The sequence below is a fragment of the Hemicordylus capensis genome, chromosome 5 (assembly GCF_027244095.1).
Source record: "Hemicordylus capensis ecotype Gifberg chromosome 5, rHemCap1.1.pri, whole genome shotgun sequence".
Classification (NCBI taxonomy): domain Eukaryota; kingdom Metazoa; phylum Chordata; class Lepidosauria; order Squamata; family Cordylidae; genus Hemicordylus; species Hemicordylus capensis.
In genome coordinates, this window is record NC_069661.1 from 103,930,204 (window position 1) to 103,954,281 (window position 24,078).

The window sequence follows — 24,078 nt, forward strand, 5'->3', positions numbered from 1 at the left end:
TTTATATTTTTATAAATGCTTCTAGAAGTATTTACTTTTATAAATATAAGTATAATACTTACTTTGTAGAAGTATAATACTTTTTATAATACTTGTATATTTTTTCTCCTTTTTCTGGGGGCAGTGGATGAAACTCCTTGCTCTAGAGGATTCCCTGGCTGCTGGTAAGTCTGATTTTTTATAGCTTGTTTGTTTGGTGGGAGTGGGGATGCAATCCCTGCTTTTCCCCTTCTGTCCCTCTTTCTGACTTTTGCCCTTCCTTTCTGCTTTCTCCCTGTTTTTTGTCCTGAATTTTGGTTTTCTGCCTCCCCCACAAAACAAACAAGCACACACAACTTTTCTGTTTTCTACTTTTGCCCATGATTTTCTGCTTTTTTTCTCTTTCTGTTTTCCTCAATGCTAGCAGACCTGGGTAAATATCCAAGCCCTCTGGCTTGGAGGAAAGGGTGGTGGGTAGGCTTCTACCTTGGTGACCAGGTTCTCCCCTGCCCCTCCCCCCCACTCCAATGCCCATCAGCCACTACTGATTGTCAGACATGGATGTTCAGAGCAAAAATTGTGCTTTGTTCTCCATACAAGGGATGCTTTTACTACAGCATTCTTCTCCTACTGACTTTAAACATTTTGAGATTGCACTTTCATTTGCATCATTCTTTGACTCTGACCTGAACTCAACCTCTTTAGCCTAAGACTATGCTCTGAGGTATCAGACAAAGCTCAAATACTGTCTCTAATTTTTTCAGAATGTCTATAATATCAAGACATATGTTACCTTTATTTGTTCTATTGACATGACCATTCCCACATTTTTTATTGTTCTGTAAACTCGTATTGCAAAGTCTAGTTCCATGTGATGCAAGCAAGCTCTGGCTAGTTCGTTCCAACTTGACTGATTGTTTAGAAGCTTGCATACCTCCCATGCCTCAGAAAATCTACACAAAGTTTTAGACAAAACAAACAAAAACAGTTATCACAGTGAGCATGCCTGGATCCAGGATGTTTCGTAATTCCCAGTGTTCTATAATAAAAAGGACATCTACCTTTTCAACATTAAAGTCTGTGTAAGTATTTGCTTCAGCTCATGAGGCTCCAAGTCTTTAAAATTCCCAAGGAGGCTATGAGTACTAAGGAAGACACTGTTGGTTTTTCCACTTTGAGTCTGGCAGGTCACTTCTCCATTATATAATAGTAATGGCTTGTGAGAATAAGGAACTTTGGTGCCTCCTGCCAAAATCACCTTGGATCCTAAGATACAAAAGAAGAACATTATTATTTAAAATGCGCATTCATAGAAAATCAGGCAGCACTTGTTATTGATGAATGACTAAGGGTTTATCTAGATAGTAATTTATTCCAATTTCAACACAAATTCCTATGAGAAATATTATAGGTTGTCTATATGACATTTAAACATATCATGTAATTTCTTAGTTCCATCTGCTGAGCATCTGTGAAAAAACTGTGTAGTCAAAATAAAAATAGCATTGAAAAGATATGGCATTTTCATTGATTGTCAGCAGATGGCATCAAGTAAAGGTAAAGTGTGCCGTTGAGTCAGTATCTACTCCTGGTGCCCACAGAGCCCTGTGGTTGTCTTTGGTAGAATACAGGAGGGGTTTACCATTGCCTCCTCCCTCGCAGTCTGAGATGATGCCTTTCAGCATTTTCCTATATTGCTGCTACCCAATATAGGTGTTTCCCATAGTCTGAGAAACATGTCAGCGGGGATTTGAACTGGCAATCTCTGGCTTGGTAGTCAAGCCATTTCCCCACTGCACCATTAGGTTGCATGTAGATGCCCTAATAACATCTCCCATAGGAATGTGTGTTTAAGTTGGAATACATTACCATGGAGAGCCAGCGTGGTGTAGTGGTTAGAGTGCTGGACTAGGACCGGGGAGACCCAAGTTCAAATCCCCATTCAGCCATGATACTAGCTGGGTGACTCTGGGCCAGTCACTTCTCTCTCAGCCTAACCTACTTCACAGGGTTGTTGTGAAAGAGAAACTCAAGTATGTAGTACACCGCTCTGGGCTCCTTGGAGGAAGAGCGGGATATAAATGTAAAATCATCATCATCATCATCATCTAAATAGACCCTAAGAAACACTGAAAGCAGTAGCAGAGCAAATCTTTTGCATTAATTTTATTAAATTTAAACTGGTTTACTACATTAGATCTGTGCATGCAATCTCATATTAAAGAGTTTTCATGCTTTATTCCTGTGATTTTTCTATTCCTAGAAAAATCCTAGAGCAGGACCCCAATCCCACAACTGCTTTCTTTTCAAAAGCTCATCATCACACCATGTAGTAATAAATGAGATAAAGTAACAAAATAAAACATATAACCCCACTCAGCAACATTGTCTAACATAAACTTGATTAAATCAAGTTTAATTGTTTCTGTTACCTTTCTTATTCCTCCCCATTCTCCATTTCTCCTCATCTTCACACAAATCTGTCTAAATCTAAACTGTAAACACTTTGGAGCAGAGACCAAAATTATTTATGCTACACTATAAACTGCCATGCACACAAACAGAATAATAATAAAACTTTATAATACCTTGTATAGTATCCTTATGAAAGACATAGGTGTATATTTTGTCGTCATCATAGGCAACAAATACACCTTTGTCCATTGGCCAGTTTTCCCACAGAATGCCTTTGACTGTTGGCTGGAAATTTGGAATCTCAAAGGCAACATCATTTACCTACAAAAGGACAGCAAGGCAAAATTACTGCGTAAATTAAAAAGTCAATTATGACAAATTAAGCTTAAATCATACTGAATTTAGAGCTTTAAAAGAATGAGACTTCCTCTGCCATTGCTCCCAAATTGACAATCATAGTCTAATATAAGGTACTTGAAAAGGAGATCTGAGAATAATCTCAACTTAAAATGAACAGATCCAAATCAAATGCTCTTCTCTAAGTCACAATGCAACAGAAACAAACATTGGTCTTACTGTAAGAGTTCATTTTCTTCATTGGATGAAAGGTATCATCATGATGGGTTATCACCCTTTCTGCTCATCTGAGGCAGAATCATGCCAATAAGACAATGCTTTGCCCTTGAGGGATGCCATTCCATCCCCCGCTTCAGACTAAGAAGCAAAGAAGGATTTTCAATAAAAAAGGATAAAGTTTAGGTTCAAGAGGAAATGATCACCAACTGGAGGGATAAAAGGACTAACTCAATCAGAAGGAAAAGGAAGTATAAATTTGGTAGCAAAACAACAGACAGATGGAAAACCTAACTCCCACAAGACATACTCTCATAAGCAGCTAGAGTAAGTAGGATACCTTTTATCCACTGAGGAGAATGAAATTTTACTGTTAAGACCAATGGGCAGGATCAGACAAAGCGAGTCATGACTAAGCACCATCAAAAGGGAGGTCCTCCTTGATCTTATCTCTCTCTCATGACAGGCAGGAATCCAACCAAGCATGGCATCTCAAGGAGATGGAGATAGCCAAGGTGCGTGATTCTGACTCCATTAAATATTTGTTGTATTCAAAGTATGGCTTGTGACATCTGCCGATTTTGACAGAAGCTCCTTGAACTTGGTTTTGATAGTCTCAGATGCATTTTGCAGATCATCCTTTAACCCTTCTCAAATTGAGTAATGGAATTTAGACATGCATGCCAAGTAATTAGCTATTTTCATTGAAAAAGATGAAGAATATATCTTTCTTCCTACAGAGTCCAGTTTCCAGCCTTAGTTATCAGAGGGAACAGAGTGTTTGCAATTAGATATGCTTCCCATAGCACAATCCACAACTAATTAATTCAGTAGTAAAGGTAAAGTGTGCCATCTAGTCAGTGTTGACTCCTAGCAACCACAGAGCCCTGTGGTTGTCTTTGGCAGAATACAGGAGGGATTTACCATTGCCATCTCCTGAGAGTATGAGATGACGCCTTTCAGCATCTTCCTATATTACCGCTGCCTGATATAGGTGTTTCCCATAGTCTGGGAAACAGATCAGTGGGGATTTGAACCAGCAACCTCTGGCTTCCTAGGCAAGTTACTTCCCCACTGTGCCATTAAGGTGGCTAATTAATTCAGTGGAGGGTGCTTGAAAAAGAATGTGCAATCATCTTCCTGCACTCTGTAGAAATTTTCTAACTTTTTGGAGGTTGACGTTGATGACGATGAGGCATCCCATGCTGATTTGACTGAATTTATGAGCACTTGAAGCATGGGAAGTGCAGCTGGTTGAGATGCGGAAGTGGAGATCACAAAATCCCTTGACTACATGGACTGGGGATTTAAGTAGAAGTCCAAGGACCTTAGCCATTTCAGCTACCTGAATGTGATATGTTTCTTCTACTGGGGAATTGGAAGGGTGATTCGGTACACTGTCATCTGGCAAAGGATCAGACGGGCTTTCAGTGTATGTAGATTCATTTTCAGAGTCTAAAGAGGAGGTGTAGTCATCATCAGAGACAGGTCTTTGTGGTACTGTACAGTAGTAGGGCCTTCAGGTCCTACAGGAGAAGTAGGCACCCTGGCAGGTGGAACTGGGAGCACTGGTTCAGCAGGTTGTGTGGGCAGCAATGGTATAGGAGGTGGGTTCAGTAGGTGCTTAAATGAAGCACCTGCAGGAGGCTGGGGAACAGGATTTTGAGGGATAGTGGTTAACCTGAGTTGGGATAGTTTCCAAAGTTGAAATTCCTGCTAGTCATATGGAAGGGATGGCAAAGGCATGAAGGTGAGATCCTTGAACCTCCCCATTCTTCTTACACAGCCCAGATCTAAAGCTCCAGGAGAGCTCCGGTAATCTAACCAACTTCGATAAGCTGAATGTGCAGGTAGCAAAAAGTGGAGCCTTGTCTTCCATGGTTGGGCAGGAAGATGTGACTGAGAGCAATGAGGAGTTGCCACTGTCGGGGAAACTGATGGAGTCTCCAGGATCTCCATCACACCTGAAATGTTGTCCTCATTAACATTGAGGTTATGGAGTGAAAAACCCTTGAAGGTTGACCCCACTGGCGTTGTTAATGGAGAGGCTAAAGCAGAGTCAATGTCTTGGAATAGAGAGTATTCTCTTGACATCAATGGTGTCGATAGGAAGGTCCCTCCGAAGACCATTGTTGAAAGAGTGGCCATAGGAACGGGGCACTCTTGGGCTGAGAGACATTGGACGAGAGCGATGAAGCCGTCAATGTCTATGAAGGATCAACTGTGGCAGAGACGGACAATGTCGGAGGCATGGTCAATTATGGTGTCGATGTCATAGGTGCTACCGGCAGGGAAGGTGCAATTGTTGAAGCCTCTTCAACAGTCTTAGGCGAAGAGGAGAAAGAATGTGAAGCAGCTGCTTGTGCAACCGACAGAGATGGTGTCTGGAAGACAGACAATGTCACCATCAGCGGCCAGCTACGAGGATATGTTGAAGATGACAAGTGAGTCAACTTCAAACTCAACATTGGGGACAACGATCATGTCAGCATCAGTGCAGTCCTTTGGGAGGTAGACTTTGATGTAGTTTTCATCGACATCATCCATGTGTCAATCTTGCGATGTTTGGGATGAGCGTTGGATTTTTCTTCTTGATGCTTCTATTTTTAATGGTGTTTAAGACCATCCTTTGACACATCATGGGGCTTTTTTAAAGTAGCCTGTATGGTCCCAGTAGATGACATTAATGGAGCCAGGCCTGGCTTTGACAGAGTCAATGTCAACGGAGCCAGTGACAGTGAACGTGGCATAGGTGTCGATGGTTGTAGGGCCTGTTCGTAGAGAGCTGCTCCAAGCATAATTCTCTGCTTTTCCACATTTGCTTGGAGAAAGATAAGCAAATCTTACATGGGTGGGTATTATGGTCTTCCCCTGGGCAGAATGGACATTGGTCATGTTTGTCTGAAGAGGGGCGTGACAAGTAGAGCAATGTTTGGAAGACTTTTTAGAGTCCATTAGCAGTCAACAGTTAAGGGGTGAGGCAGAGAATGGTCAGAAGAAGTCAGAGGAAAAAAATGAGCGTTGAGACCAGAATGGTCGAAAAACAGCCCGAGTTCAGAAAATGAGGAAGCAAACTAGGACCGGGGAGACCTGAGTTCAAATCCCCATTCAGTCATGATACTAGCTGGGTGACTCTAGGCCAGTCACACATCTCTCAGCCTAACCTACTTCACAGGGTTGTTGTGAGGAGAAACTCAAGTATGTAGTACTCTGGGCTCCTTGGAGGAAGAGCGGGATATAAATGAATGAATGAATGAATAAATGAATTTCAGAAACCAAGCACGAGGAGCAAGAATCCAAGGGAACTGTCCACAACACAGATGGAAAGGAACTGAGCTGGGAAGTGCTCTGCTGCCGAAGATACCAAGTGGAGCTTAAGAGTGCTTTGAGGAACTTGAAATCCTTCCACGGGGACTATTTCACAGGCGCAAAACCCACGTTGTGAAAGATACCAGATCACTACTAAGATATATAGTTATCTTTGATAAGCAATGAAAGTAGCTGAAGTAGAATATTGTGAGGCAAATAAGACTATACTAGGACTTTAGGTACACAAAGAGAACAAGCTAGAGGAGTTTAGATGACAGGATATAAATGTAATAAATAAATAAATAAAGATAGATAGATAGATAGACAGACAGACAGATAGACAAAAGTTAAAAAAAGATAAATACCAATAACTGATAAACAGTAAATATTTGAATTCAGGACCAAGATAATATTTAATGAAAATGAAAGGTAAAAAAGAATCTGAAATCAGACATTAATGTTAATACAAGATAGAAAGAAAAAAACCTTAATCAGAATTATAAAAATGGCATTTTGGGTTGGGGAGAAAGCCATCGATAATTTAAGAGGACATTTTAGAGTGGCAGAAATGGAGTTTACACATCTGCAATATTTACATACAATGGAAACAAACAGATCCAACTCTCATTCTACAAGAAGCACTCGTGTAACATAAATACTTTGTAGAAAATGTAATCACAACCAGACTTCAGACTTGCTTCTGAACACTTTTTGAGCATGTGTGAAAGGCAGAAACAAAGTTTACATATATCTGCATCAGGTTTTTAAACTGATTATAAATCCACTTTCCCTCATGACCATAAATGTATTTCTAGTTGCCTATATATTTTGTGTTTTGTCTGAATTGTAACCGCTTCTCTCTGAACAAAAGTCACTGTTAACAGGCTCCCCTACCTGATCCTTACAACTGTGGAAACCTGTGGCATAGCCATTTCCAAAACTGTCTATCCCCACCTCTAGCCTTCAATGAAACTAACAGTCAGAGAAAACCTTTGCCAATTTCACCTCTGGTAGTGGTCTTTCCCCAACCTTGTCTTCAAAAGGGCAGGTACAGAACCTGCACTCGTGCACAAGGTAATATTTTAACTGAAAACAAACTGATGAAACATCACTAGCATTGACAAAGCTTTCCCCTTATCTTGCAGTTTCACCCAAATTGGGAATCCATGAAGGAAATGGCAGTGGGCAGGTCAGGGTCAAGGATACAAAGGGTGGGATTATAGATTATAGACTAAATAGATTATAGACTATCACAAACGATGACGTGATAAAATCGCATCTCACAGTGTAGTACAGCCAGCATCCATATGCATTTAGTAGATAGTATGTTGTACTTGGGCTGGGGAGACCTGGGTTCAATTGCTTGCTCAGCCACATAGCTTATTGGGTGGCCTTGTGAAGTCACTCTTTCAGTCTAAGATACCTCACAGGATTGTTGAAAATAAAATGAGATAATCCCATGCACACTAATCCAAGTGCTTTAGAGAATGGGTGCAATATGAAATGAGAGAGAGTAAAAGCAAAGAAAATATAGGTTGCATGCACCCAACACAATATATCTGTAAGTGAAACAGTAACTTACAGGACAGTAAACAAAACCATCGCTTTTGTCATCTATGAAAACTAATCTTGATCCATTGGGGTCAGGAAATATTTTTCTCACACTGACAGAATGACGATACTCATTCACATACTGCCAGTCTTCAACGTAAAAGTACTGAATGACACCAGTCTAAATTTTGTTTAACAAGAAAAAAGAAAAAAAGGATCATAAGAGCAGTATTAGAAACTAACAGGCTAATGTATTCAGAGTTATGCAGGTTCATCTAGATAGTCTTACTAGCAAAAGACTTAGGACTTTAAAACCTGGAGGAGCAGCAATTACATGTCCCGACTGAAACAGCTTCCTATATTAGTAAAGTGGGTAGTCTGCCTGAATACAGACACTCTGGGAACCTAAACAGAGAGAAAAGACAGTGTAGGGGCAGATCTCTACTGTAAGACAGATTTTCTGCCCTTGGATAAACACATTGAGAGGCTGGTTACAGAATGGCACCCTGCTTCCCTCCCAAACCAGATCTGAACAAAGGTTGCACATGCATACTTTCCTTATGACATTGAGGAATACCAACAGCAGGTGATAGCCTGCAGGCATTTGCCTTGGGAATGGAACATGGAAGAATTATACTGGCTAAACAAACCTGTTGGATATGCCGACTTTGAGTCCTCTTTCCTGAAGAAAGGGTTCCTTTTAGCTGTGAAGGGGACTTACCCCTTTGCCACCAAAAGGATTCTAAGGAGAATCTGGGCTTTGAAAATATGCATGCTCAAAGACCAAATCCTCCAGCTTCCTGCAAATATATTTAAAGCACAGAAGAGAAGATAATTTCTTCAACTCAAGGATATAAATTCCCCAACTAAAGGACGGGTGTGTGTGGGGGTTGACGATAACAACAACTGGGCTTTGAAGATGCACGCCACAAGGCACAGGCTCTGGAACTCAATTACACCCTGAGGAGCCTTTCAGCAGTCAAGGAGGGCAGCCCCGTGACTGCTGAAAAGATCAAAAGGGAAAGGCTACAAAAACCCAGGTTGATTACCTTTAACTGATGATCTGGTAGTGACATGCTGTCATTCAGAATAGTGGGTTCTGCATCTGTGCATGACCATCCGGGTAGAATTAGTTAGCTCCTTGTGGTGCTCAGAACTATCCCCTGCACATGCTGCATGTTCACTATTTTTGGTGGTTCAGTGTTAATTAGTTTTGATATATACATGTCAGTCTTCACTTACTGCAGTGGGGTAGCTGGGAGGGTCTTATGAAAGACAACAGATTACTACCAGGTCATCAGTTACAGGTAAGCAACCTGTTTATCTGGATTGTGATCTGTTGGCATTCATAATAGTGGGTGACTAATGAGCTGTCAAGTCAGGTGGAGGGTGCAGTATGTCATGGGATACCCACTTAGGAATATTCCTCCTAAAGTTAGCCTATGCTGCAGAGCGAAGACCAAGCACAAATATTGTTTGAAAAAGGTTTGCTCGGATTACCTAGTGTCCATGAAGCAAACAGTGGTCCCTCTAATTTTTTTCATCTCTGTGCGGAATGAGTTTTGTTCTGAGCGGCAGTATCAAGGCACTGTGTGCACACCTGCATTCAGAATGGGGCCTTCCTGATTCAACCTGAGCAGGATCTAAAATGAACTGTGCGGACATCCAAAAACTTGTAAGCCCGTGCACATGGGCATGCCTTAGAGAGAACAGTGCAAGCAAATGTCCCATAATCTTATACCAGACAAATGTGCAGCTGAAGATGCATAGGCTCTTGTGGAATGGACTTTGGTGGTTTTAGGTGGATCTGCCACCCAATGGCACAGTGGGGAAATGACCTGACTAGCAAACCAAAGGTTTCTGGTTCGAATCCCCGCTGGTCTGTTTCCCAGACTATTGGGCAGCAGCAATATAGGAAGATGCTGAAAGGCATCATCTCATACTGCGCAGGAGACGGCAATGGTAAACTCCTCCTGTATTCTACCAAAGACAACCACAGGGCTCTGTGGTCACCAGGAGTTGACACTGACTGAACGGCACACTTTATTTTACTTACCTTTTGGTATCTCTGTGTCAAGTAGATCAGCTCTACTATCCAATGTGATAGTCTCTGTCTGGAAATATGTTGACCTTGCATTTTAGCCTTATAAGCAACTAAAAGATGTTTTGTCTTTCGGAAGGGCTGTGCCATTTTTAAATAATAGAGGAGGGAGCTACGCACATCTAAATAATACAAAGATTTTTCAAGTACTTATAGCTACTAGAAATGCAGTCTTCAAAGTCACTAATTTGATTGGAGCAAATGCTAGTGGTTCATCAAATGGCTGCTTAGTCAATGCTGCAGGAACTAAAGAGAGATTCCACTGTTCGATAGGCTTTCTAACGGGGGGCACAGATTATTCAAATCCTTTTAAAATCTTTTCGAGTCTGGGTGGGGAAATACAGTCTTGCCATCCCATCCAGAGTGATTAACTGAGATTGCAGCAAGATGAACCTTGAAGACATTTGCCAAACCTTTAGTTTTAAGGTCAGTCAGATAAAACAGTACGTCATGGATGCATGCCAATCGTGGCAAGAAATTATGTTTCGAAGCATATGTACTAAAGCGCTTCTACTTGCAGTTATAGTTTTATCTAGTGGAAGCTTTGTCATTCAGGAGAATCTCATTCAGTAGTCTATTCTCCATGCTGTCAGACACAAGGTTCGTAAATCTTGATGCAGCACCTGATCTCTTTCCTGAGAAAGAAGATCTGGATGTTATGGCAGCCATCTGTACACCCTGCTCGATAGTTTGAGAACCTGTAGAAACCATGGTTGGCATGGCCATCATGGAGCTATTAGAATGCACTTTGCAGATTTATTGTAGATTTTTTGCTACCACTCTGTTCAGAAATGGGTAAGGTGGAAACAGGTAGATAAATTCCTTGGACCAGCTATATTGGAATGCATCCCGTCCTGAGTTTTGTCCTACACCTGCTCTGGAACAGTAGTTTGCACACTGCTTGTTGTCTCTTGTTGTAAAGAAATCTATTGTGGGAGTTCCCCATATTCTGAAAATCATGGAGAGGTACAGATGATTTAGTTGCGATTCGTGTTATTGGCATGTCAGAGTTCTGCTGATGTGATCTGCCAGCGTATTTTCTATGCCCCTTATGTGGAGTGCAATCAGGTAATTTTTGTGTGCAATGCATCAGTTCCATATTTGCAGGCTCCAGAAACAAAAGGAGTAAGATACATTTCTGTCCTGTCAATAGATATAAGCAATTGCCATCATGCTGTCAGATGAACCTATACCGCATTACCTTGTAGCTTTGGTTGAAAGGACTTGGGAACACAGAACACTGCTAGCAATTTGAGAAAAATGATGTGCAGATGATGCCGTTGAGGTGGCCATAGCCCCACCAAGCAGTCACGCATGCTTGGTGACTGCTGGAGGAAGCTCCCCAACTGTGTAGAGAAGCGTCGATGGTGATCCATGCTCTAGGTCAGGGCTGCTCAACTTCGGCCCTCCTTCAGATGTTGCCCTACAACTCCCATAATTCCTGGCTATTGTCCACTGTGATTGGGGATTATGGGAGTTGTAGTCCAAAAACAGCTGGGGGGGCCTAAGTTGAGCAGGCCTGCTCTAGGTGATGACATTTGAAAAGGAATGCCCTCCTGCAAATTGTCCTGTACGATCCACCACTTGAGGGATGTCAGAACTGGCTCTGGTATTGCCATTTTCATGAACTGACTGTCCACACTGGGCTGGAAAGCAGACAGGAACCATAGTTGTAGTTTCCTTAGATGAAGACAGCCATATTGAACAGTTGAACTGCAGGAGACCATTAGGCCAAGCAACCTCTGGATCGTGTGCACCCTTTGCTCTGGGGTCACCCAAGAAGACTGGACCAGCTGTGCAATCTGATGGCATTGAGTCAGAGGTAAAAAGGCCCTCTGTGTCCCCGCATCAAGAACTGAACTGATGTAATCTATTCTTTTCACAGGTGTTAAATTAGACTTTTTCCAGTTGAACTGGATGCCCAAATCTGCTGGAAGATGGAGAACACATGAGATCTGTGAATGTAACTCACTTTGGTTTTTTGCTGCCAGAAGCCAATCATCTAGTAAGGAAACACTGAGTCTGAAGGTGTGCCACCACCACCACCATGCACTTGGTAAATATTCGAGGTGCAGTTGTTAGCCTGAACGGGAGCACATTGCACTGGTAGAATTGGCAGCCTACTGTGAAGCACAAATATTTTCTGTGGTTCACCTGGATGTGAAAATAAGTGTCTTTCATATCCAACATTGCAAGCCATTCCTCCCCATGGAGAAGAAGAAGGATGCTTTGCAGTGTTATCATCTGAAATTTCTTATATCGATAAACAGATTGAGCCATCACAAGTCCATAATTTGCAGAATGCCCCAATCCTGCTTGGGAATCTGAAAATAGCGGGAATAGAAGCCTCTGTTCAACTGTGTCCACTGAACCAGGGAAATTGCCCCTTTCTCTTTTTCAGCTAGCGCTGGTGAGACAGGAGTGTACCTCACACCCATAAAGACTGGCAGAGTCTTGAATTCTGTTACATAACCTGTGTTGATTATACATAGAACCCAATGATCTGATGTTATATTGTGCCATTCCAAAGCATGACTTGCCAGCTTGATGTTGGAGGTGGCATTGATGGAATTATCTTGCAGCTGGTTGGTTAAAGTTGCACTGATGGAGAGTGTTGGCGGACTGACATCAAAGATGTTGTTTTGTTTTGCTCATTGGACCTGCATGTTTTTGGATTTCTGATTGTAGGGCTTCCTCTGGAAGTGCTGGTAAGATTTCTATAATCTTTTTTGTCTTGTAAACAGTACATATTCTGTCATTTATTATATGGGCAATAATGAGAACGAGAGTATGATGCTGACCTTGTAGTAAATGTTTTGGCCATTTATCTCGATTTTTAGCCTACTTTCCAGTAGGCTTATGAGATCACACGTGATCTGCATTGTGTGTGTGTGTGTGTCCGTGTTTCCGTCTCTGTGTGTGGTCCCCCACCACCAACTTCGCAATGCCTGTACCAATATGAACCAAATCAGGTACAGTTGTAGGGACACATAGGGACACCTCAACAGCGTAGTTTGTGATGATGTCATCCACTCAAATTCAAGAAGGTAGCTGTGTGAACATCTGAGGCGCAGGTGGGCTAAGTTGTGGACTGCTAACCCATTTGAACCAAATTGGGTACAGATGCAGTGAGTGACACAGAGGGACACCTCAATGGCATAGTTTGTGATGATGTCATCCACTCCGATTCAAGATAGCAGACGTATAAACTTGTGAGGCACAAGTGGGCTAACTTGTGAACAGCTTAACCAATTTGAACCAAATTTGCTGCAGCTGTAGCGACACATAGGGATGCTCCAATATCATGGTATGTGTGATGATGTCATCCATTCCGATTCAAAATGGCGGTCACATGAACATCTGAAGCACAAGCGGGCTAATTTGTGGACTGCCTAACCCATTTGAACCAAATTGGTTACAGCTGCAGTGAGTGACACACAGGGATACCTCAGTGGTGTAGTTTTGTGATGATGTCATCCGCCCTGATTCAAGATGGTGGAAGCATAAACATTTGAGGCAAAAGTGAGCTAACTTGTGAATCGTTATCCAATCTGTAGGGACATATAGGGACACCTCAACGGTGAAGACTGTGACGATGTCATACACCCCAATTCAAAATGGCAGACGCATAAACCTTTGAAGCACAAGTCCACTAACTTGTGGACTGTCTAACCAATTTGAACCAAATTTGGAACAGTTGTAGTGAGTGACACACAGGGACACCTGAATAGTGGTTTTTAATGGTGACATCTACCCCGTTCCAAGATAACAGACATTAATATTTGAGGCACAAGAGATCTAACTTGTGGACCCTGATTTGCATCAAATTTAGTGCAGATATAGAGGCAGTGAAAGGAAAGTAGGCTGATTAGTTCTTACTAGAACAATTTGTTTCATTTTTTCCATGGTGGAATCCATGTCATTGCAGAACAAGCCTTTGCCATCAAAGGGCAAATTTTCTATTCTGTCCTTCATGTCCTGCTTGAAAGATAGGATGGCAGGAAGCTTGATTAAGGGATGTGCATGAAACCAGTTCGAACGACCGGAGGTTTGGCGGCAGGGGGCATACCTTTAAGGGTGGGGAAGGGTGCCCTTACTCCTCCTGCCACGTTCCCACCAACTCTCCATTTAAAAAGTGCCCATAAAGTGTAAAAAGTGTCTGTAGCAGCACACCTCCCCGCTGACCTAGGGTATTCCTTGGCTGGAAGTACCCGGTGCACATGTCACACACACTCACATGTATGCTGGGCATGTGCGCATGCCTGATGTGCACATGCGTGCCGGGTACTTCCAGCCAAGGACAACACTGGGGCGGCGTGGAGGTATGCTACCGCCCCAATGGACACTTTTAAAATGGAGTTCTGGCTGGGGAGACAGGAGGGGTAAGGGCACATGCCCCACTCTTAAAGGTATGTCCCCAGCCTTCGAACCTCCCCCCACCAGTTCTGTGCACATCCCTAACTTGAATTCTCAAGGAGTTTGGTGAGTTCAAGGCAAGGAGCCAGGGCTTTGGGAAGTTTAGCATAGGGAAAAGTTTGTTTAGTCAGACTGGGCATTAGGGATGTCCTATTGCTTTTTGTGTGTGTGCTCTGCATATTCTGGATACTGTTCTATTATAGTTTACCTGCAATGTAATTGAAATAAGAAACATTAGCCTACGCTCAATACACTTAGGGCATTGCAAAAGCCTCTGTAAACGTTTAAGCATGCATGAAGACAACCTATTTTTGTAATCCTACTAAGTATTCTTAACTGTGTCTAAAATCTGAGAAAGCCTCAGAAAGAAGCAGTTTGTAGTAATTGAATAAAACTGGCTTTTTGGTTTGTTTCTTTTTAAAAGCCTCTCCAAGTTGCTTTTTAACTCAGGAAAGGGTGTGTGTGCAAAGGGAGATTTCTCTGGTGCAAACACGTCCTCAAACGTTCAACAGCTATCAGTTTTCTCACTACATGTAAACTTGCATGTGGATGATTTTTGTACTTGTACAAGAGCCAAATTAAGAAAGTTTTATCTGGGATTATCCTACCCCAAGCCCAGAGTGTTTCTGTAGAGAAAAGGGGTGGCAGCAGCAGCATTTAAAACCTACCGATAATACAGAATAGTTTTAGGAGAAGCCTAGCCAGGCAGCTCAGCAGGGATGATTCAGCATTTCTTTCCCTCACGTGAGCTTGCTCTGATACAAAGGCTGTAATATGCTACACTCTTACTAGAGGAAGCAGAACTGTAATCATCATCCAAAGAGACCACAACTTCTGGTTGTGTGGCCAAAGGTGGTAACACTGTTGTCTTAGTATTAGTAGTCTGTACATGCTTAAATGTAGGCAGTGGCCCAGATGGCAATGCAGATGTCTGTGTACACACAGCTGTGTTGTGAGTTGGTTTAGGTTGCATAGGTGGAGCCACAGGTATAGGGATCTGATCCTCCATTGTATTGCAGTCTGCACCAAAAAAACTATGCCCTCTGGTGGGTTTTCCATAGTTTGAATTCATAGTAATCATATGGCAGTCCTGGGGACTCCACCCCACAATATCATGTAGCATCACCCAATCCACCTTCTGCAAGTAGACCCTGAATAACTGTAAAATCTCTTGGAGATCTCCACATGTTTTGAACATTAGCTGACACTGCACCCATGGAAGGTTGTGTGCAGATTGAGCATATAAGTGAGTGAAAAGCAGAAGTGGACAGAACCAGACAGAAAGGAATGTTGTGGAGATACAGTTGGAGTTCTTGAAATCTCCTCGATTACTGGTTCCTCATCTAGCCCATGACTCAAATATCCTCTGAATGTAGAGGCAGATGGAGAGCTTTCATTCGAGTCTAGGAGCCTCAGAAGGCTTTGAGCTGCTTCGGGGTCTAGGCCAGTATCTATTTGTCCATTGTCAGGATCTTATCGAAGACCGTGTTGAAAGAAGTTTTGGACGTCGAGGTGTTTGCTCCCTCAGGTTGAAGGCGACTGTTGAGGTGTTCTTGCAGGAGACAAATATTCCTCTCAAGTTCAAGCAATCAATGTTGAAGATGTATCTCGAGGTATAGTGGTCGATATCGACATCAGCGCTGAGAGGGTGTCCGATGCCGTATTCAGTGTCGAAAGAGATAGAGTTGTAGATGTCAATTGCAATCCCATAAGGGATACTGTTGATGTCAAAGTACAAGCAGTCATAAGAGATGTATAGTAGATGTCAGTATAGAACCTGTGTCCTGACATTTTTAGGCTGGCTCTTCCGCCTCATCTGCTGATGATTTTTCTTGTACTTCTGTCAGGGGGTTTCCTTCGACAACAGCACAGACACCTTAAAAATTTGGTCTCTGCTAGTGCCAGGAGTTGCAGATGTCGAGGGCTTAGACTGAGTAGCAGCCCCTAACGCTGACTTCAACACCAACTTCAACACCTATGTCAGTGTTGCTAGTGATTGTGTCTTAAGGTTCTCATACAACACAACTCTCAGTTGCAAAGCCCATGGGGCGGGGTGGGGGGGGATATGAAAAGGATAAGCAAATCTTGCAGCCTCTGGTGTTATGGTTTTCCCCCAAACAGAGCAGACACGGGAGGAACAAATAAAAGTGAATATGATAACTATACAGTACAACCTTAAGAGTAGTCAGGCAGTCTGAGTCCAAAGCCAGAAGTAACAACAGTAAACAAAGTCAACATCCATTAAGAAGAGTAATCAGAAACAGTTCAAAGTCAGTAGCATGATATATCATTAAATTTCTTTCTCAATAACAGAAATGAACCAATCCAAAGAGCTATACTACCAATGTGCAAACACATCGGCAGTCGGAAAGGAACTGAGGGAAAATAATGCTGAACCACCAAAAGTAATGAACATGTAGCATATGCAAGAGGTGGTTTTAAGCACCACGAGGAGCTAACAAATTCTACCTGGATGGTCCTGCGCAGGCACAAAACCCACTATTATGAATGCCAACTGATCACAATCAAGATCCCTTCTCAAAGAAAGGAGAGAGAAAGTGGATCACTGTTCAAAGATGCTGCTGGGTTTCCTGCAAATGCAGTGGAAGCCACCAGCCCACTTCCTTTTTCCCAGTGTTCAATTCCAAAGTAGAGGAGATGGTGATTGGGAAGGGGATTCGACAAGGGAAGAAAGAAGGTGAATTTGTAGGGTGCTGCGTGAAAGGAGAGATGGAAGATGACGACTGCTGGAGGAAAAGGAGGAACTGAATGGAGACTGGTGTGTGTGCACTGGAGACAGGAGGGATGGAAGGTGGGGCATTGATTTTTCTTCTCTTTGTTGCCCCATTTTCTTCCTCCCACAATTCTTTGTAGTTCTCATTTGTTTTATTATTATCATCAGGTTGCTATGAGTGGGACCTAGCCGATTAAAAACCAGTGCCCATAAAACATGACATATTCTAAATAATTAAAACTTTATACTACTAGGATGAATCTGGAATAGTCAAATACCTACATCAGTACCATAGATGAGGAAATCACCAGTTAAAGCATGGCACAAAATTCTACTTTTATTGTCCATGTCTGGGAAGAGTCTAGTCTCCCGTTCTTCCTGGGTATCCAAGCCCTCACTTTCTATCTGAAATAAATAATGCAATACAATGAAAAGCTTCTAACTGGCAGTAAGAACTGAAAGATTTTATCAGCTCATAATTTGAAATGAAGGAAATTCGTTGCACATACTGTATCCGTCTCAACTTCATCCTTTCATTTGAATTAGTTATAAACCAGTAGCAGTCAACCTAGAATCTCAGGACTTAATGGTATAATGATCCAGACTTTTTTTTGCACTTAACTTGCCTCTCCAAGACCAAACTTAAAAGACCTGGTTTACTTAGATTCTCTTCTCCCTGTCCCCCATATGTTACAAAATTACTTTGGACAGTGTACTCTATTTTGGATCCAAACTAAGCTTATAATATACAGTATGCAATTATAATTTTTGCCCAGTTCAGTTCTTTCAGATTGCAGAATTTTTGATATACTTACCATATGCAACTGAACTTTACCCTCAAAAAGTGCAGCAGCATAGTCAGAATTAAGGCACATACTGACTACTGTTCCCAGATATTCCATGTCCTTAAGCTTTTTTACACCTGCAAAATTTTAAGCACAAATGTATTGTGAATGTGTTATTGTTTCTAATGTATATTTCGCAATATATAGTACTACCAAACATCTGGAACAGACTTAAGTGTAAAGATTCCAGCTATCTGAGCCACAAAGATAACTCACAATCCCAAGAAAAACTGCTTCATCTTACTTGCTATATTGTGGGCACTGTAACGTCTTATGAGAATTATTAATCTGATGATAACACAGGAGGGTATGAATTTGAAGCAATACACTTATATCTATAAAATGGCCACATATTTAACAATTACACTAATATTACACTTTGAGAACTAGAGATATACTTACTGCTCTCTCCAAGGGCATAAAACCATGCCCGATTATTCATGCCCACAGCCAAATGATAATGACCTACAGCAACAAAGCTAGGTTCTACTTCCACAGAAACTGTAATTGGCAGCTCCTGCAAAAGAGATCAAACTGCTTTTGCTGATGACTGCTTATAACAAACACAAATGTTATACCTAACTAACTTGAAAATCAATAAAGTACCATACTCTTTCAATATGGTTGGCTACAGTAACTTCAAGAAGTGATGTGAGGTATGCAATTCGTGTGCTGCATGAGTCTCCAAGAATGGGAAGTTTTGTCAAGAAGACGTGGACACATCCTCTTTTTGTAGACACTGCTAGCAATTGTCCATCATCAGTCCATGACAGCTGATCTAGACCTAAAATATCAATGAGGTTTTTCAAAAGAGGAATTTTGTCTCAAAAACCCCCAAAGCAATGAAGATTTTATAAGGTAATGAATTCAAGGCTTCATCATTGAGAAGCATTTTTGCAAATCCTTAAATCTCAGAGTAACATATCTCTAGCAATTAAGCATAATATCATAAACATTAAACCAATATTTACTTTTAATTTTTAAATGTAAAGTATTATCCCACTCTGTCCCTAAGACATACAGATATTTAAATACATAAAGAAAAGTGTCATGTTAGCGCCAAGCCACTCTTATATCCTTCCTGTTCTCCAAGAAGCTCAATGTAGCTTGACTTGGCATTATCTCATTTTATTTACACAATAACTCTGTGAGGTTGCTTAGTCTGAAAGCTAGAGAGCCCGTTCTCACGAGCAGTGAGAAAGGGCAAGAGGGCTAGTGGGGAAGAACCCTTCAAAAGCTTACCTCCCCAAGGACGATCCGGTGTTGTCCTTTGGGGGGGCGATCGCCTGCCCAGATGACTACAGGCTGCTGCCGGTAGTTCTGAGGGTAGGGGTGCTGGATGCATCATCCTGAGTTGCACCGCCTCCCCCCTCCCTGGTGCTCCCATAATGTGTGGTGCATTATGAGGATCACCCCTCCACTTCCCGAAGCCAACCGGGAGCCCTGCAGTCGGCATTATGAGGATCACCCCTCCGCTTCCCGAAGCCAACCGGGAGCCCTGCAGTCGGCATTATGAGGATCACCCCTCCGCTTCCCGAAGCCAACCGGGAGCCCTGCAGTCGGCATTATGAGGATCACCCCTCCGCTTCCCGAAGCCAACCGGGAGCCCTGCAGATAATCAAAGAAACGGGGTTAGGAGAGCACTTGTTCTCCTAACCTCGTTTTGGAGGTTGGCTCTGTAGGTGAGTCTGCTGCCATGGTGTTGCCAGGATTGGGGATGTGCACAAACTGGTCCAGAGGCCATTCTAAAGGCCTCCGAACCGGTTCAAAAGCGGTGCCAGCGTGAAGGTTCGACGCTGGAGGAGGGTGGCTCTTTAAGGGCAGGGGAGGGTGCACTTACCCCACCTGCCGGTGCTCTGTGTTTTGCAAAATCCATGGGGCGGCAGCGCCCCTCCCTGCCACCCCTTCCCCCATTCTTTGCCGGAAGTGGCCAAAAGTATTGGCTGCATGTGTGCATGTTGCGTGCAACGGGTGCACACTCAGGCAATACTTCCGGCAAAGAACGGGGGAAGGGGTGGCAGGGAGGTACACTGCCGCCCCATGGATTTTGCCAAAAATGGAGCGCCGGTGGGGGGAAAGCGGCGGGAGGGGTAAGTGCACCCTCTCCCACCCTTAAAGAGTCACCTCCCCCAGCGTTGAACCTCACCTCCGCGGTTCCATGCACATCACTACCGGGATCGAGCCCAATCCTGGCAGGACACACACACACACGCAAAACCGGGCTGGACTTCCTTTGCCCCGTTTTGCACCCACATGTGAATAGCTTCAGTGATTGCCTGAAGCCACTTAGAGTGGTGTTCACAGCTGAGTGTTGAGTTTTAGCTTGGACCCTGCCAGTTTTAGTTGAAAAGTCTCACCACTACACCACATTGCTTCACATAAATAGAGAGACTAGTCTAAATAAAAATCTCTCACATGATTTGACAAGCTGTCTCATAGATCTGAAAGTTACCACACCTTTATTTTCATCCTCCAAGTTTATTATCGCATATATTTCAGTCAGATCTGACAGGTCATGTATCTTAATGCTAAAAGAAACAGAAAATCACTTTCTTCAATATTTATATTTTATAATTTAATTATATGACCAAAGAAAACATGTAACTGTTGAGAAATGTATTCTAGAAATAAAATTTATTAAAGAGTATATGAATTATTCATATCCTATCATTTAGTTTTGCAAAAAATGTATACAATCATAATACTATATGTACCTTGGATATTATTGCTATATTAACTCTGTTTATACTGTATGTACAATATAAAACAAATACATGTTCCATCTGAAATATTAAACTTCAGCTATGATTGTTAAGAGAAATTTGCAAAGACAATTGCACGCTTCCTAGTCAATCAAATATGTGCCCATATAGTCCTTGAGGCAGAAATCCTGTGAAACTGTGTTTCATACAACCCAATTGTGAAAACACAGCACAACTCTCTCTCAAATTCTCTGAGGACCCTAGCAGTGGTCCCTCTAATTCCTTCCTGATTTAACCTGAGCGGGATCTAAACTGAACTGATTGGACACCCAAAAACTTGTGAGCATGCACAAGTACGCACATCTTAGAGAGAACAGTGGACCCTTGAACAGGGCTGCACAACTTTGGCCCTCCTCCAGCCTCCTATAACTCCCATCCTCCTCCACCCTCTTACAACTCCCATCAACCCTTACCACTAGCCATTGTGGCTTGCAATGATGGGAGTTGTAGTCCAAGAACAGCTGGAGGGCCAAGTAATACAGCCCTGCCATAGAGTGAGACCGGAGCATTGGTGTTCACTTACCGTGAAGGCTCCTTCTGGTTGATGTTGCCAGGGACACCTCTGGGTTATCCTTTCCCACTAGCTCCAAGGCAGGACAGATTCGATTGGTTGTAGAAGTTTCAGCCACGCCTCCTTGGTGCTAGGAGGATAACCCCTCCCAGTTCTTGCTGTCCGAGAGAAATACTGGTACACACCAAAGACGGACTGGACAATCAATAAACATGTGAAAACAACCAGACTGGAGCCGCACACAGGGTTCTTGGGCTGGAGGCAAAGAACTGATCGGTATACCCTGCGAACCCCGGAGGGAGGCCTGAGAAGGGACTCTCCACGGGAGGAGGCCAGGAGCGCCAAACTGGGTGGGTCGAGGTGTCGCTGGCAACATCAACCAGAAGGAGCCTTCACGGTAAGTGAACACCAATGCTCCGTTCTCGGTTGAACTGTTGCCAGGGACACCTCTGGGACATACCACAGCTTGTCCAACGCAGAGGGCGGGTGCGCTCCGGCCTACTCCCGAGGGAGGACCCGCTGAAGCACCCTTCTTCCAAAGGACGCCTGAATATCGGCGTAGGATTCGATCTTGTAGTGCTTAGTAAACGTAGAGGGATTGGCCCAAGTGGCGGCTCTGCAAATGTCCTGGATTGGGGCATTAGTTGAAAAGGCAGCTGAGGTGGCGGCCGCCCTGGTGGAGTGCGCCGAGATGCCTGAAGGCTGGGGTAAGCGAAGTGTCTCATACGCCAGCGAGATACACGCCCTTATCCATCGTGCGATAGTAGGTGCTGATACGGGCGAGCCCATTGATCTCGGGTGGAAGGAGACGAACATTTGGTCCGTATTTCTGAATGAGGCGGTGCGGGCGATATATTTTTTGAGGCAGCGCCGGACATCCAGGTTATGCCAGAGTTTCTCCCTCTCGTGGACCGGGCGCGGGCAAAAAGAAGGGAGGAAAACATCTTGAGACTGATGGAAAATCGAGGCCACTTTAGGTCTAAAAAGGGGGTCTGGGATTAACCTTACTGCATCTTTTGAGAAGATACAGAACGAACGATGAACAGACAAGGCTCTTAGTTCAGAAATCCGCCGTGCTGACGTTATAGCCACCAAGAAGGCGAGCTTAAAAGATAGCAGTCGCAGGGGGACGTTTGTAAGAGGTTCAAACGGAGGCTTCTGAAGGGCTTTGAGAACGACATGCAGATCCCACGACGGGAAACAGTGCACCGTCGGGGGGGATAGTAGGGTTGCCCCCCTAAGGAAACGCCTCAGGTGTGGGTAAGTTTGCCAGGAACTAGGGCGGTGGCCCGAAAGCAGTCCGACCAGTGAAGCAGCCTGTCTTTTTAAGGTGTTGGGGCGGAGGCCTTTGTCTAACCCTTCCTGAAGGAAAAGGAGGATGTGGCGGAGAGTAGCACTGCCCCTGGGAATGGAGTGGCGAGACGCCCACCTCAGGAAGGCCCTCCAGGTGCACTGATAGATGCGGTTAGTGGAGGGCCTGCGGGATGCCAGCATGGTAGAGATGACCTTTGTAGAGTAACCGAATTGCCTTAAGGTTCGCCGCTCAGTCTCCATGCGGCAAGCCTTAACCATCCGGGATCCTGATGAGGAACTGGTCCCTGCGATAGGAGGTCGGGGCGGACCGGGAGTTCCCAGGGAGGTTGAGTGGATAGGTGAAGCAGCTCTGCGAACCAGGGACGGCGAGGCCAGAAGGGGGCAATTAGAATGACTTGGGCCCGCAGGAGGCGAATTCTCCTCAGAACCCTGGAGATGAGAGGGGTCGGAGGGAAGGCGTATAGAAGGCCCGGGGGCCAGACCGCTGACAGAGCGTCCGTTGCCATTGCTCCCCGGTAGGGGAACCTGGTCATGAAGAGAGGCAGTTGAGCATTCAGTGGGGAGGCAAACAGGTCGACTGTCGGGGATCCCAATCTGTCTACTACCTGCTGGAAAACGGCCGGATGGAGAGACCATTCTCCTGGTTGTACATCCTCCCTGCTCAGCCAATCCGCCAACACGTTCAGGTCTCCCCGCACGTGGTGAGCTGTGATGGACTCTAGCTCCTTCTCTGCCCAGGAGAGGAGTAGGATCGCTTCTTGGTGGAGGGAGTGGGATCGGGTGCCCCCTTGTCGGTTTACATGCGCCTTCGCCGAGGTGTTGTCGGTCTTCACCAGCACGTGGCGCTTCAGAATCGTGGGGTGAAAGGAAAGTAGCGCCAGCCTGATGGCACGAAGCTCCCTCCAGTTGATGCTGTGGTGTTTTTCTGTGGCCGACCAAACGCCTTGAGCCGTCAGGCCGAGACAATGAGCACCCCAACCCCTGTCGCTGGAGTCCGTGGTGACGACGATTCTTGGAGGGTCCAGGAATCCTTTCCCCAGGAGGAGGTGCTCCGGCGAGAGCCACCAATGGAGGGCTGTTCGGACCGATGGCGTCAACCCCACCTTCACTTTGCGCCTCCGAGCAATGGCCTGTTGGTGGGGAATGAGGAACCACTGGAGTGGGCGGAAGTGGAGTCTGGCCCATGGGACTACCTCTATGGTGGCGACCATCAGGCCCAGGAGCCTCGCCAGAGAGAGCAGCCAAGGGGATGGAGACTGTAAGGCTTTTTGCACCTCTGTAGTCAGGGTTACAAATCGCTCTTGTGGGAGAAAGAGACGATCTTGTCCTGTGTCGATGAGTACCCCCAGGTGGAGGAGTCGGTGGGATGGAGATAGCTGGCTTTTTTCGCGGTTGATGATGAAGCCGTGCCGTTCTAACTCTGTGAGGGTCAACAAGATGTGTTGTTGTGCCTCTAGATGTGATCGGGAGTGAAGGAACAAGTCGTCGAGGTAAGCCATGAGCCGCACTCCTCGAAGCCTCAGCAGGGCCACCAGCGGTGCCAGGACCTTGGTGAAGACTCGGGGCGC

At 44.2% G+C, this 24,078-nt stretch overlaps 1 protein-coding gene across 4 annotated transcripts in view; it reads right to left on the bottom strand.

The window, feature by feature from the left end:
* WDR19 (WD repeat domain 19) overlaps positions 1–24,078 on the bottom strand; it is a 105,823-nt gene that overhangs the window by 64,031 nt on the left and 17,714 nt on the right. For 3 of the 4 annotated variants that reach the window (XM_053254052.1, XM_053254053.1, XM_053254051.1), the window contains exons 10-18: positions 20,381–20,451; positions 18,535–18,707; positions 18,326–18,440; positions 17,894–18,000; positions 17,361–17,483; positions 7,859–8,008; positions 2,568–2,715; positions 1,041–1,245; positions 773–932 (exon numbers count right to left, since the gene is read on the bottom strand). In XM_053254052.1, the coding sequence (XP_053110027.1) occupies positions 773–932; positions 1,041–1,245; positions 2,568–2,715; positions 7,859–8,008; positions 17,361–17,483; positions 17,894–18,000; positions 18,326–18,440; positions 18,535–18,707; positions 20,381–20,451 (1,252 nt within the window). The remainder of the gene's footprint in view (positions 1–772; positions 933–1,040; positions 1,246–2,567; positions 2,716–7,858; positions 8,009–17,360; positions 17,484–17,893; positions 18,001–18,325; positions 18,441–18,534; positions 18,708–20,380; positions 20,452–24,078) is intronic. The other variant, XM_053254054.1, reaches the window with a different exon arrangement.